Raw genomic sequence first — 13,564 nt, forward strand, 5'->3', positions numbered from 1 at the left:
CCTCCACCAAATCTTCCTAATTAACATGTTAAGACGCTCACATTTTTTAGAAAAGGAGGATGACCCCCGACCTCCTCATTAACATGTTAAGATGCTCACATAAGCCCGATTTCAAAACTAGGCCAGTCAACTGAGCGACAAAAGGAGCCATTGGCACATTCAATACCACTAACGACGCTGCTCAGGTTTCATAATTTCAGGGGCAGGACATAGTTGTGTGGCTACCTGCAGACATGTGATTCAGTCATTCCTGAAATCCATTTTTAGGAGGAAAAATGGCTAGGAAATACCACTCTCTCGGAACTGTATCTAGCTTTGTACCACATTATTCGCGATAATAATGACACTCTTGCGCAAGTGCTCAGCTCCTCCCCGTCGGATACATCCTTTAGGCGTGATTTGATCGGCCCTGTCTTATGACATGGCAACATCTTTTATCCTGATTAGATTCAACAAACCTGACATGATGACAGGGTGTGTTTCACTGCAATCTAACTAGAAATAGATCATTCACGGTCGAATATGTATTATGCACTCTCACACTCAGAGATACCAGTGGACAATAATAAACACATATGGAATGGAAGATACCACTAAAGATAAAGATATTCATGTGGTATCTTCACAGGGGAGTTGTGTCTACAAACGACAAACTCGCTTGCCGCAATTGACAAGGACGTAGGAAGTGTAGTTTTTGTGCTCACGATTTGACAATCAAACACCTATTCTTTCAATGCAAATATGTGTGTTGTACATGGTCAACCATCTAAGTTGTGTAATTTGTATCCGCCCACAAGTGTTGACAATATAGCCACTAGCTTGACGAAATATCAACTAAGTTTAGTACCCTAATCAGAATAGGAGTGTGTGTGTGCGCGCGTGCGTGTGTGTGTGTGCGTGTGCGTGCGTGTGTGCGTGCGTGCGTGTGTGTGTGTCTTACTATGGTCATTTTGACTATGTAGAAATAATTTCGTTTTTAATTGCATAAACCCTTCTTTCATGCAGGTCATCTGTCGTTTTGTGTATTGCCTTCATCTGTGGTCTAGCCACATTGGATGGAGTACCAACCACGAATGCGGTTTGGGTGCTGTTGAAGTGATGGCCAGGGAAGTTTTACCCAACATGGGTAGCAACATAATCTTCGAATCTGTCCACCACCTTCTTGGATATAGGCATAGTTTCTGCGTCATATGACTTCTAGCATGGTCACTATGTACTTTTACTTGCCAGACTATTAGTATTGACTTTGTGCATCTTATCTATATAGAGACCGGATGCCACTCGTCATTCTTTGTATCCACTTCGTGCTATATTATTGAACGTTCACTGGGAGCATGGTAGATGCGAATAGTTTTTATGGTGATCTATTCAAAAACACATGGCAAATTCAGGCAAACAAAGAATTTGCTGCGAAAATTGTCGTGTCCGTTTGAAGGAATTGCCAATACTCATGGTACATAAATTGACGCGAAAAACATTTGTGTTTTCTTTGCCCAGTGAATGTTTGCCGAATAGCATTACCGCTGTCAAGAACGTTATGCTTATAAAAATAGTTTTTTTAGACAAACTTATAAAAATAGTTGGCACTTGGCAGGAGAACAAAACCAGGCTCTGCCCCTTTTTTTAGGCCACCAGGCTCAGCCTGGTGCGGTGGTGGCCTGAGCAGTGGGCGACTTCAAAACCAGGCCCAACCCCAGTCAAATGGGCGACGAAAGGAGCCCAGTGGCAAAACTGACGACGCCGGCCAGGATTCAGAATTTCAGAGAGCGGCGCAGAGTCGCGTGGCTGCCTGCAATCAGGTGATTCAGTAATTCCTGGACGTGCCACTGAAGACCAAAGGACAAAACTAATGCAGTCACGGCGATTCGGTTCTGATTCAACAACTGTGACCATGATTCATGGTTCTGCAAGATGTCCTGCTGCTTAGGACATGTTTATCTCGTTACATTATCTGGACGAACCTGTCTATTTGATCGATCGCCTTGCGGTCTGGCATTGAACACCAAAAAACTGAAGCGGGTTTCAGATGAACACACGGTAGTTAGTTGAGCTAAATAAATTGTACTGTAAAAGAATCCGGAGTATATGAGAATTGCTCCTCGTGAACAAATCAAATCACAGTCCTCAGGCAGCCTCGAGGTGAATGAATAAACACGATCGACCGTTCCTAATGCTACGAAAAGAAAACATAGTGCATGGGCAATTGGTACAGTCCAGTGGCACCTCTGATCCTAACCTACACTACACACACGAAGTCACCTCAGACGCGGCACAAAAAATGGATCCACGGCGCCGCGCTACGACGCGAACACGAGGGCTCCGACGACGAGCATCACCGACGCCACAATCTGCCTCCGCGAGGCCAAAGGCCGCACGGCCGCCGCAGATGCCGCCGCCGCCGCCTTGTGATGAGGAGTCTGCTCCCTGAAAGGAGTCGAAAACAGTTTACAAGAGACACATGAAGAACTGCAAATGCAAATGTGTTTAATCAGACGAGGGATCGCGGTTTGGGGGCCGTACTTCTGGTACTTGTGGAGCTGGCCGCAGTAGAGGGCGTTGCGGGGGACGGCCATCTCGGTCTTGTTGGCGCCGTCCTCTGGGTTCACCACCCTGACGTATACCTCCTGGCCGAGGTACCACGAGTCGAGGTTCTGCGACCGCACGTTCCAGAACCCCACGTTGTCCAGCGACACCAGCACCGCCGTCCACGCGCCGGGGTACACCTGCACGGTGCTGCGCGCCACGCTGTCCCCCTTGTTGTACGCGCCCCGGCTGGCCTCCGTCCACTCCCCGTAGTCCATCCCGACGACGAACACGGCGTACCCGTCCACGTGGTAGCTCTGCATCCGGGTGTCGTTGTTCTGGAAGATGAGCTCCATGAACCCCCGGTAGGTGCCGTTGATGACGGACCGCGCCACCCGGGGGGCGGCGTCCGGCGGCGGCCGCTCCGGGAAGTCGAGCGTGTAGGCGCCCTCCACGCCGTACGCGTCGGCCAGCCGCAGCGGCGTCTCCGGCGGGGAGAAGGACAGCCCGTTCAGCGCCGCCCTGCGCCGCCCGCCGATCTCCACGGGCGTGGTGCTCCGCAGCAGGTACGCCTGCGTCACGTTGATCGAGGAGTAGCGGAAGGAGCCCTGCGGGTTGGGCCGCGCCGCGCCCGCGCTGAGGTTCCACCGGACGGACCGCGCCTGGTTCATGGAGAGCGTCTTGTCGTACTGGTCCTGGGGCGGGTCCGGGAGCGGGCCGGACGCCGCGCCGCCGGAGTTGGAGTAGCGGAGGACGGCGACGCCGGTGACGCGCTGCCAGAGGGACTCGTTGACGATGCGGGCGCTGGCGACGACATAGTAGTCGGAGCTGGCGTTCTGGTCGGTGGTGAGGAGGAAGGAGTAGGACTGGCCGACGTGGACGTCGAGGCTGGTGTAGTTCTGCTGCGTGGTGTAGGACCCCTCCGTCTCCACCAGCAGCAGGTTGTGCCCCTGGATCCGGAAGTTGAGGCTCGTCGACGTGCCCACGTTGTGCACCCGGATGCGGTACGTCCGACCTGCTCCATGTGCATGATGACCACATAAATAGAGTATCGACCACATAAATAGAGTATCGTATCGACGTGCATGCTTCTAGAGTAGTACTGTAGTATGGTTCTAGCACAAAAACTGATGAGATTGCAGCGGCACAGATAAGAATTCGTCACAGGTATCTTGACGGTTGAGTAAATTCCACTGTTGCATTCAAGGCTACCCGCAAAAAAAGAAAACATGTATATGAAACTTAAAAAAGGGAAAGGAAAAAACAAGAGTTGCCAAGGTAGGTAACACCGTGCATAAGGTAACACCTCCGCTCCACATTGGAATATACAGAACGCATGCATGCACATTTGAATCGGGACTCTGAAGTCTGAACCTTGACTCTCATGGCTTGACTGCTGAACTTTACTACGGTCTCTAGCTTCAACTTGTTGATCCTTTTATCAGTTGACTTGCTTAAAAGGGAAATCTAGCATGATAGTACTACTATTAGTCTATTACAGTACTTTACTCATAACTCAGGAGCAATGCAAGCGTTTGTCATCATTTTATTGTGAGCACTAACAAATCCAGTGCTAAGAGCATCTGCAAACCCACCTATGGTAACGCCTGGTCAAAAAATCGTCACCTACCGGACCCCACAAAGTCAGCCCAAACGTATGGGCTGTCCGACACCCTCAAGCTCAGCCCATATGTAGGATGGATCTGGGCCACCTGAACGCTTTTACCCCGTCAGACCTGCCTAAACCGACCCCATAAATACCCCATCCCTATCCGCAATCTAGACCACTCCCTAGCCACTCTCATTTCACTCCACTTTCGGCCCGCTCCACTCCGCCCCCCCCCCCCCCCCCCCTCCTCTCCAGTGATCTCCGGTCTTCTCCAGCATGATGGGTAGCGGATCCGATGGATGACACCCATGCCTGGATCCCGGCGAAGCGACAAGCCATGGTAACACGTGCCCTCACACTAGAGCAAATCGGGGCAGCGAGTTCCCTCACCATCCTGCCCCCACAAAGAGGACGACAATGAAGCCGATGCTGCATTTACAGCTCCGGCAGCGAGCACATCCTTCTTGACTTGTATTGCATCTTCAACTGCTACGTCGACAAAGAGGACAAGACGAAAGGGAAGGGAAAGGGTGGCCGTGAATGAACTTCCTCCATAGTCATATTTGATCATGCCAAAATTTGGTAGTCCAATGATATGTATGATTTCCTATGGTATGTCCTAATTGATCTACGCTATGTTGATCTATATCACTATATTAACTATGCGTGTTGTTTTTAGTTGATTGAGATTGTATGGATTTGAATGTTTGCATATGAGGGGAACGGGTGTGGAGGCGGACAAATGAGGGGTGACCGGGTGCTGTTCACGAACGCGTTTTTCGAGTGCGTCTACGCATGTTTAGGGGGTCAAATTAGATCAATCCAGTTGTAGATGCTCTACGACATTGGTGAAGATGATGCTAAGAAGAAGAAAAAATAGCCTAATGCAGGTGCTACAAACTATATATTGCACTAGAAGGACATAACAAGTCAAACTCACAAAAGGCAAAAAAATAATCAAGTTAAAGCTTTTTTTTAAGTGCAATCTAGCAAAACGTCTTGCCAAAAAGTTGTGTTTCTCATGAACTTAGCTCAGCTGGTTAGGTTTCTTGTGGTGAAACCAGCCCGCCAGGGTTCATGTCCTATACTTGGCATTGGTGTTCGCATTTTCCTTAATTTATTTCAGCCGTTCCGGCGATGTTCATTTAGTGTTGTTTCGACTTCACCAATCTCAAGATGTGATGCCGGCTTAGTCTCTCGAAGGTGATCATAAAGGTAGAATGTGCGTGCGTGCGTGCATTGATAGGGGTGAGTGTAGGTGAGTTTGCATCAGCGTCTGTACTGTTTTTTCGCGCTACTCCTGTTCTCTTCCTCTTTACTGGAGGCACACTACTCTAATGCTCTGAGACAAGATTCTGATCCAAGGAGAAAACAGAGGTCTGAATAAAAGCGATGCAACTTGCGCAACCTGCTCCTCCACTTGGCAAGTTGTGTTTTAACCCTGTTGAGCAAGTTGCCAACCCAGAATGCAAGTACAGTAGTCGTGCTATGATGATAGGGGGAAATGAATTACCGGGATGGACATCGATGGTCTCGTGCTCAATGCCGGCCGGCACAAGGCTGTCGTTGTACCGGTACGGGCCCTTGCCGTTTATCAGCACGCCGTCCGGCATCCCGAGCTCCTTCCCTTCGTCAAGCATCTTCCTCAGATCCTGCAGCGCGGCACGAGCAATTAAGTCAAATCTGGCGCGCTGTGATTAACTTGGTGGCCGGAGCCGCGTGTTTACGACGACGCACCGTGTGGTTCCTGTTGTACCAGTCGCCGATGAGAATGGTGATGTCGCCGTCGGGGCGGCCGAAGGGCACGGCGATGACGCCGCGGTTGTTGACGACGATGCCGCCGAAGCCGCCGGCAGCGCGCTGCAGGCCGGTGGAGGGGAAGTAGAAGAAGCTGCCGATCTGGTCCTTGACCTGGAACTCGTAGGTCCAGTTCCACCCGGACGGGATGGGGCAGTTGGTGCCCAGCACGCCGTCCTGCCAGCAGTTCTTCCGGTGCTGGATCCCGTTCCTGCATGCCAAGCCCACACCGCGCCAACACAATTCTCAGTTGCCTGCCTGCTGCGACTTGGGAGGAATTAATGGCGGCAGCGCGCGAACGAGAGAGAGAGAGGGAGTGGGCATGCACCAGGTGATTAGGAGGGGCTCGTCGAGGTCATTGAGCACGTTGACGACGACGTTCCAGTTGGTGGTGATGTTGACGACGGGGCCCGGAAACTTGCCGTTGATGCCTATCACCTACCGGCAACAAGGAAACAAAAGGGATCCTTAAAAACGAGACGGAGGGTGGGCAACAGAGGAGGAGTGATAGTAAAATGGCTGCTAGCTTAGTTTGCCTGCTGCTTGATGCCGAGGGGTGCCGCGGTGACGTAGGAGACGTCCCAGTCGAAGAAGGCGTAGGGGTCGCCGGCCATTGCCGGCCGCGGCGCCGCCAGCACGGCCGCGGACACCACCAGCGCCAGAAGCCGCCACATTGCGGCGGATCGAGCTCGGCGGTCTCGGGAAAAGAGTAGCTGCGGCGGAAGACGCGACAGAAAGAGCAGCAGGTGATTCAGTCAGTGGCACTGCATTGTGTAGAGCAGAGAGTGGGACGGAGACGGACAGGGGAGGACGGAGGCCGCCTGGGTACAGCCTGTACGCAGAGGGGGAGCGCGTGCGCGTGTATTTCAGGTGGGTCACAGGGTGGAGTGGCGCCGCGGTGGACGGCGGCTGCGGTGGGGGAGCGTGAGACGTTGCTTGCAGAGCTGCAAATGCGCTTGGACTGAGCGCGGCGGGGGGAGTGGAGCCTGCTCGGCCGGTGGTCGCAGCGGTCGTTGGCAGCAAAATTTTCTCGGTCTTGTCTTCGGGGTTAGCGCGATACTGGACAGATTTGGTTACCGTTGTAGTCCAAGCTTTGAATGGTCCACACGTATAGAGTATTACGAAGGAGTTTGGCCCCAACCACAAAACATCTGCTTCCAACTTTGAACTTTGAACCCACGAAACGGAACCCTAGTGTGTACGGAAAACTCTACAAAGTTGGTAGCCACGGACTGGAGCTCGGCTGTTCGGGGAGCGCCCACGTTGTGATTTGTGAAACGCGCGCGGCGGTCCAGCAGCTGCACATGCGTGGCGTGGGAGGGGACGGGTCCTCGAGGTCGCCAGCGAACGGCCAGCACTGACTGGGTCGGCAGAGGGCCGCGCGAACGTGGGATCCCATGCGCGCAGGCGCGGCGGTGGAGGACTTGGGCAGCGGTGGCATTGGCTGCGGTCGGTGCGCGGTGCGATGGTGGCCCCCACCACCACCCCTCGCACCATACTCATCGGCGCCGCACGGGCACGTGCATGCATGGGACCGGCTGCACGACAGCGGCTGGCTCTCCGCCGGAATTATCGTCCCGGACAGGGCGGTGATTCTGTTTTCACTGCCGCGTGCAAAAACTGTTTGTCCTCTGTAATAACTTCTCTTCTTTTCGAGCCAAATAAGATCAACTCCCACGCCCCGATTCATTTCGTCCGCGCGTGTCTGTTTGGGTCGTCGCAGAAAGAAAAGTCGGTCCAACGCGCCGACCGAAACAGACGCGCTAATGCTTTTCATCCGCCTGTCAACCCATTCTCGGCCTAGTTTTGGGCCTGATTTGCGTCGGCGCGGACACGAAGCGGACGCGCGCCTACTCCTCCTTCTGGCCCGCTAGTCGGTGGCATATTGGTCATTCTCTGCCCCGTTCCGTCGCCTCCGCCGTCCGCCCCGTCGCCGCCGCCGCCCAGTTCCGGTGTCTCTGCCAGCAGTTCATGCCTCCACACCTCCCCACCGCCGCCACCTCCCACGTCGCCGCCACCACTGCCTCGTCGCCGATCCACCGCAGCTTCCCACCCCCACACCACCAGTCCGACGTCGCCGTGAGCACGAAGTCGCCCCTGCCGCCCCGGCCAGCTCCTTCGTCCGACACCTCCCCGCTGACGCCGTCACGCTCGTCAGACGCCGCCAGGCCAGCCACCTGGTCCAGGGGAGGCGCGGGTCTATTCGCCGGCCAGCTTCTTCGTCGACGCCCACATGCTATTCGACAGTTTGCCTCAAGGTACAAATGGACTCCGCCGACGAGTTCTTTTTCCACAATTTTCTGTGCGACTCCAACGATTCCTCATCCGATGATGAGGAGATGCTGGCTGCTGTGTTGGTCCATGACCACCTTAAATAAGTAATGGTCGTTGTTCCGGGGCTCGATCCCGGGCACATTCCGGCGTTGAATCGCAATCGAGAGAGCGGTCATTTGCTTATTTGGAAGGACTACTTTGACACAACCAACCCGCTGTTCAAACATCAGAAATTCCGGCGGGGTTTCCGTATGGCTAGGCATGTTTTGAACCGTATTAGAGAGGGGATGGTCATATACGATAATTATTTCGAGTGCAAAGAGGATGCCCTTGGAAAGATTGGGTTCTCATCTTATCAGAAATGCACCGCAGCTATCCGGATGCTTGCATACGGAGTGCCCGGTGATCTCATTGATGAGTATGTACATATGAGCAAGCCTATGTGCCTAGAGTCCATGTACAGGTTTTGCAATCCTGCAAATGATGTGTTTGGCCCTGATTACTTGAGAGAGCCGACTGCCGAAGATACAGCCCGTATGTTGGCGATGAATGCCAGCATGGGCTTCCCAGGGATGCTTGGCAGTATAGATTGCATGCACTGGGAGTGAAAAAACTGCCCTTCTGCTTGGCAAGGGCAGTATAGGGGCCATGTCAGGGTTTGCACTGACATACTTGAGGCAGCGGCCTCACAAGATCTCTGGATCTGGCACTCTTTCTTTAACATGGCCGGATCGCATAATGATATCAACGTGCTTCAACGCTCGCCGGTGTTTGCAAGGCTTGCCGAAGTCAACTGCCCGCCAGACAATATTAACATCAACGGCCACAACTACAACAAAGATTATTACCTAGGTGACGGTATCTATCCTCAGTGAACCACTATTGTGAAGACAATCCCCAACCCCGTCGGAGAGAACAGGAAAAGATTTGCGCAAAAGCAAGAGAGCGCTAGGAAGGATGTCGAGTGTGCCTTTGGTGCTCTGCAATCTTGATGGGGCATCATTCGGTACCCTGCTAGAACTTGGAGCACCAAGAAGTTGTGGGAGGTGATGACTGCTTGTGTGATCATGCACAATATGATCGTAGAGGATGAGCGCCCAGAACGTATTTATGATCAAGGGTTTCAGTTTCAGTGTGACAATGTTGTGCCTGAGCATGGAAGAGGAGCGGCAACGTTTGCACAGTTCACAGAATTTCATCATCAAATGCATGATTGGAAAACTCACATTCAGTTGCAAAATGATTTGATTGAGTATATATGGGCTCATGTTGGCAACCAACAGATATATTTTTCTTAAATGTATTTAAGATAATTTAATTTTTATTCAGCTTGTAAACTATGCCAAATTTATTTGGTTGTAAAACTATACCATTTTTGTTTGCTTGTGAAATTATGCAAAATGTGCGTATATTTGTTGAAAAATGGCGGCCAGCCAGCCACGCCGGTAAACATGGGTCAACGCATCAGGCGTACTGCCGATCCAAATTATAAATAGGCATATGCAGAGCGGGCGGCTTATCCAAACGGAAAAAAGCGGACATAATCGCCGTCCGTTTGGATCGATGTGTTGGAGTTGCTCTAAAAGTTCTACAAACACCGGAAAATGAGTGGTACAAGAATTCAATATAAAATGTAGATTTTAAATATTTGTTTTAGTTCACTAAAAATAGAGTGGAGTGTTCCACGGGTCGAAGATGTGGCGTCCTCGAGTCTTAGAGCATATTAGACGTAAAAATAACTAACTTTTTCATTTTTAAGGTAAAAATCTTCTCTCCAACAAATGATGTAAATGCAAAAAGAATTACATCCCTGTCTTTCAAAGATATAAAATACAACATCTCATGATGAAAATTTGCATCTTCACCTAATGGAGATCTAAAAATATCAGCCGCGCGCCAACCGCCAAACTACGTTGAGTTGGCTACCGCTGCTCGCTCAACTTCGCCGCCGGCGGATTTCGCCCAAAATCGACATCGTCGCCGCCCGCCTAACGTCAACTCGCCGAGCCGCGACTCCGCCCGCCTGTCCCCCGCTGCCTGCCTCGTCGTAGTAGCGACGGCTGTCGACCGCAGCCGCCGATTCGTTTTCAGCCGCCGCTTCGAACCGAAACTTCTCCGGAGGTCTGGCTGTCGTAATGCCTTCCACGGAGAGGTCGTGGACGGGCTGGGCTTGTTCCTAGCCAAGACCCACCGCCGGAGGTAGGGGAGGCGTGCCACGCCGCCCGCCCGACGGGCACCCGCCTCCGATGTTCTTCCCGCCTCGCGAAGCCGGTCGCCCGCAGCGTCGAGCTCTAGCTGCCCCTCCTCCGTCGCCCCTACGCCGCTCCTCCTTCTCTCTCCGCCTCGAATCACCGCTCCTCTGCCGCTGCTCCGCTGCCCCGATTCCCGCCGCCGTCGTCCCGATTCACCACCACCGCCGCCCCTCCGACGCTCCTCCGCCGCCTCCACGCACAGCTGTCGCCATCCCGATGCTGCCCCGACGCTGCCGGCCCGAATCGCGCCATGCCGCCGCCGTCCCCAATGCCGCCACCCCTATTCGGCCGCCCAATAGTTTTTATATCTTCTTTTTGCATCATCTATTGGAGTTACTCTTTTAGATCTTCAATACAGATACATCTCCAACGTATATAAAAATTTTATTGTTCCATGCAGTTATATTATTATTCTTAGATATTTTATATTCATTTATAGCACTTTATATCATTTTTTGGGACCACCCTATTGACATAGTGCCCAGTCTAGTTGCTGTTTTTTGCTTGTTTTTTACTTCGCAGAATATCCATATCAAACGAGTCCAAATGCAGTGAAACTTTTTGGAGAATATTTTCTGCCCAAAAGACACCCAGGAGGCCCAAGAGTTGCACTAGAGGAAGCCCGTGGAGCGCACTAGGCACCAGGGCGCGCCAGAGGCCCCTTGCGCGCCCTAGTGGGTAGTGGAGCCCACGGGAGTCTCCTCCACCGTCTCTTAGTTCTATAAATATCCAAATATTTCAAAAACCCTAGGGGAGTCGAGAGATCAGAGTTTCCACCGCCGCAAGTTCCAGAACCACGAAATCCAATCTAGAGGCCCTTCTGGCACCTTGCGGGAGGGGGAAATGATCGCGGAGGGGTTCATCATCCTTATTGGTGCTCCTTCGATGATCTGAGTAGTTTACCACAGACCTACGGGCCTGTAGGCAGTAGCTTAATGGCTTCTTCTCTCTTTTTTGATCTTCAATACAATGTTCTCCTCGATGTTCTTGGAGATCTATTTGATGTAACTCTTTTTTGCGGTGTGTTTGTTGGGATCCGATGAATTATGATTTTATGATCAGATCTATCTATGAATATTATTTGAGTCTTTGTTGAACTCTTATATGTATGATTATTATCGCCTCGTATTTCTTCTCCGAAACTTTGGTTTGGTTCGGCCAACTAGATCAAATTTTCTTGCCATGGGAAGAGGTGCTTTGTGATGGGTTCGATCTTGCGGTGCTCAATCTCCGTGACAGAAAGGGACATGACACGCATGTATCGTCGCCATTAAGGATAAAAAGATGGGGTCTATTCCTACATGAATAGATCTTGTCTACATCATGTCATTGTTCTTATTGCATTACTCTGTTTCTTCATGAACTTAATATACTAGATGCATGCTGGATAGCGGTCGATGTGTGGAGTAATAGTAGTAGATATAGGCAGGAGTCGGTCTACTAATACTGGACGTGATGCCTATATACATGATCATTGCATTGGGTATCGTCATAATTATTCGCTTTTCTATCAATTGCCCAACAGTAATTTGTTTACCCACTATATGCTATTTTCTCGAGAGAAGCCTCTACTGAAATCTACGGCCCCCGGGTCTATTTCCTATCATATTGTTTCAGATATATTATTCCAAAAATCCAAATATACCTTGCTGAACTCTTTTTACCTATTTTATTTTGTGTTTTTGTTAGATCTATTTATCCAATCTCATACAATTTAATCTATCTCAATACCGAGGAGGGATTGACAACCCCTCTTACGCGTTGGGTTGCAAGTTTTTGTTATTTGTGTGAAGGTACTGCTTACATAGTTTGGTGGACCCTCCTACTGGATTGATACCTTGGTTTCATAACTGAGGGAAATACTTACCATTGATGTGCTGCATCATCCTCTCCTCTTCGGGGAAATACCAACGCAGATACAAGCAATCAGGAAGAATTTCTGGCGCCGTTGCTGGGGAGGATCAAGTCAAGATCTATCAGGTACCCAATCACAAATCTCATCTCCTTGCAATTTACTTTATTTGCCATTTGCCTCTCGTTTTCATCTCCCCCACTTCTATTTTTTTTTACAAAAACACAAAAATGTTTTTTGTTTGCCTTTTTGTTCGTATGCTATCTTTGCTTGTGTGCCATGTGTCTTCTATTTGATTGTATCTTCGTTTCCTAATAATCTATTGATATGGATCCTCATCCACTTGCTAATCTTTTCAAAAGATCCAATTATGATGAACCAATTTCTAGTGAGTTGAGTGCACTTGATTATCTCTACGAAGTTTTGCTTGAAAATCCTGAATCTAAAAATTGTGATGAAGTGTTGAAAGAAGAAATTTATAAAGTGATTCATGATAGCTCTTTCAGTGAAAAACATGATTGCAATGATGTCATTGTAAATTCTATTAATGTCAATTGTGCTAATAATATGCAAAACTACAATCTTGGGGATGATGATATTGTTATATCACTACTTATTGCAATGATCATCATTGGGGTAATAATGTTTCTTATGATCTTGAAAATTTCTTTAAGCCTCATGATGAATATGATATTGATAATAATGTTTGCAATAATATTGAAAGTGGGTTTGGAAGAGTTTCAACTTTAGGAAGTAATGATACCACTACTTTGGAGAATTATCAATCTTGTGAACTTTTGGATAAAAGTGAGTTTGGGGAGGTCATGACTTTAGTTGATATTAATCCCACTATCTTGGAAGATTACAAAACTTTTATGCATGAGGATCATGAAGAGAAAATTTTATGTGATAGCTATATTGTTGAATTTGAATATGATCCTACATATAATTAGTACGAGAGAGGAAAATATGGTTGTAGAAATTTTCATGTTACTAAATTACCTCTCTTCATGTTGAGATTGATATTGTTCCTTTCTTGTTTCTTGCATATGATAGGTTTTTCTTGTCTTGATAATTTGTTCTCCTATAAGATGCCTATGCATAGGAACTATGTTAGAATTAAATGTGTTTTCACATGCTACATGATGCTCCCTTCGTGTTTCAATTACTATCTTTCATGTGAGCATGCATCATTGAAATCTTAAGCCTATCTTAATGGCTATAAAGAAAGAGCTTGTTGGAAGGCAACCCAATGAA

General features: G+C 49.6%; 1 protein-coding gene across 2 annotated transcripts; it reads right to left on the bottom strand.

The window, feature by feature from the left end:
• Window positions 1-2,020: 2,020 nt before the first annotated feature.
• LOC109764527 (monocopper oxidase-like protein SKU5) lies at window positions 2,021-6,960 on the bottom strand. 2 transcript variants are annotated; one of them, XM_020323327.4, is made up of 6 exons: window positions 6,466-6,952; window positions 6,258-6,367; window positions 5,870-6,140; window positions 5,646-5,784; window positions 2,521-3,538; window positions 2,021-2,424 (listed from the first exon to the last, which is right to left on the bottom strand). In XM_020323327.4, exons 1-6 carry the CDS (start codon window positions 6,601-6,603, stop codon window positions 2,298-2,300), a joined length of 1,803 nt encoding a protein of 600 aa, XP_020178916.1. In that variant the 5' UTR covers window positions 6,604-6,952; the 3' UTR covers window positions 2,021-2,297. The 2 variants fall into 2 exon arrangements, with proteins under 2 accessions (XP_020178916.1, XP_073367979.1); XM_073511878.1 differs by having other exon boundaries at window positions 2,021-3,538; window positions 6,466-6,960.
• Window positions 6,961-13,564: the final 6,604 nt, after the last annotated feature.

The sequence above is a fragment of the Aegilops tauschii genome, chromosome 1 (assembly GCF_002575655.3).
Source record: "Aegilops tauschii subsp. strangulata cultivar AL8/78 chromosome 1, Aet v6.0, whole genome shotgun sequence".
Classification (NCBI taxonomy): domain Eukaryota; kingdom Viridiplantae; phylum Streptophyta; class Magnoliopsida; order Poales; family Poaceae; genus Aegilops; species Aegilops tauschii.

Bases quoted from the DNA above. Each gene is read 5' to 3' on its own strand.
- LOC109764527 (XM_073511878.1), bottom strand. From the start codon at position 6,603: ATGTGGCGGCTTCTGGCGCTGGTGGTGTCCGCGGCCGTGCTGGCGGCG. The intron at 6,368-6,465 runs GCAAACTAAGCT...TGTTGCCGGTAG, and splicing joins CCCTCGGCATCAAGCAGCAG to GTGATAGGCATCAACGGCAA. The intron at 5,785-5,869 runs GTGCGTCGTCGT...GCCGCGCTGCAG, and splicing joins GGTACAACAGGAACCACACG to GATCTGAGGAAGATGCTTGA.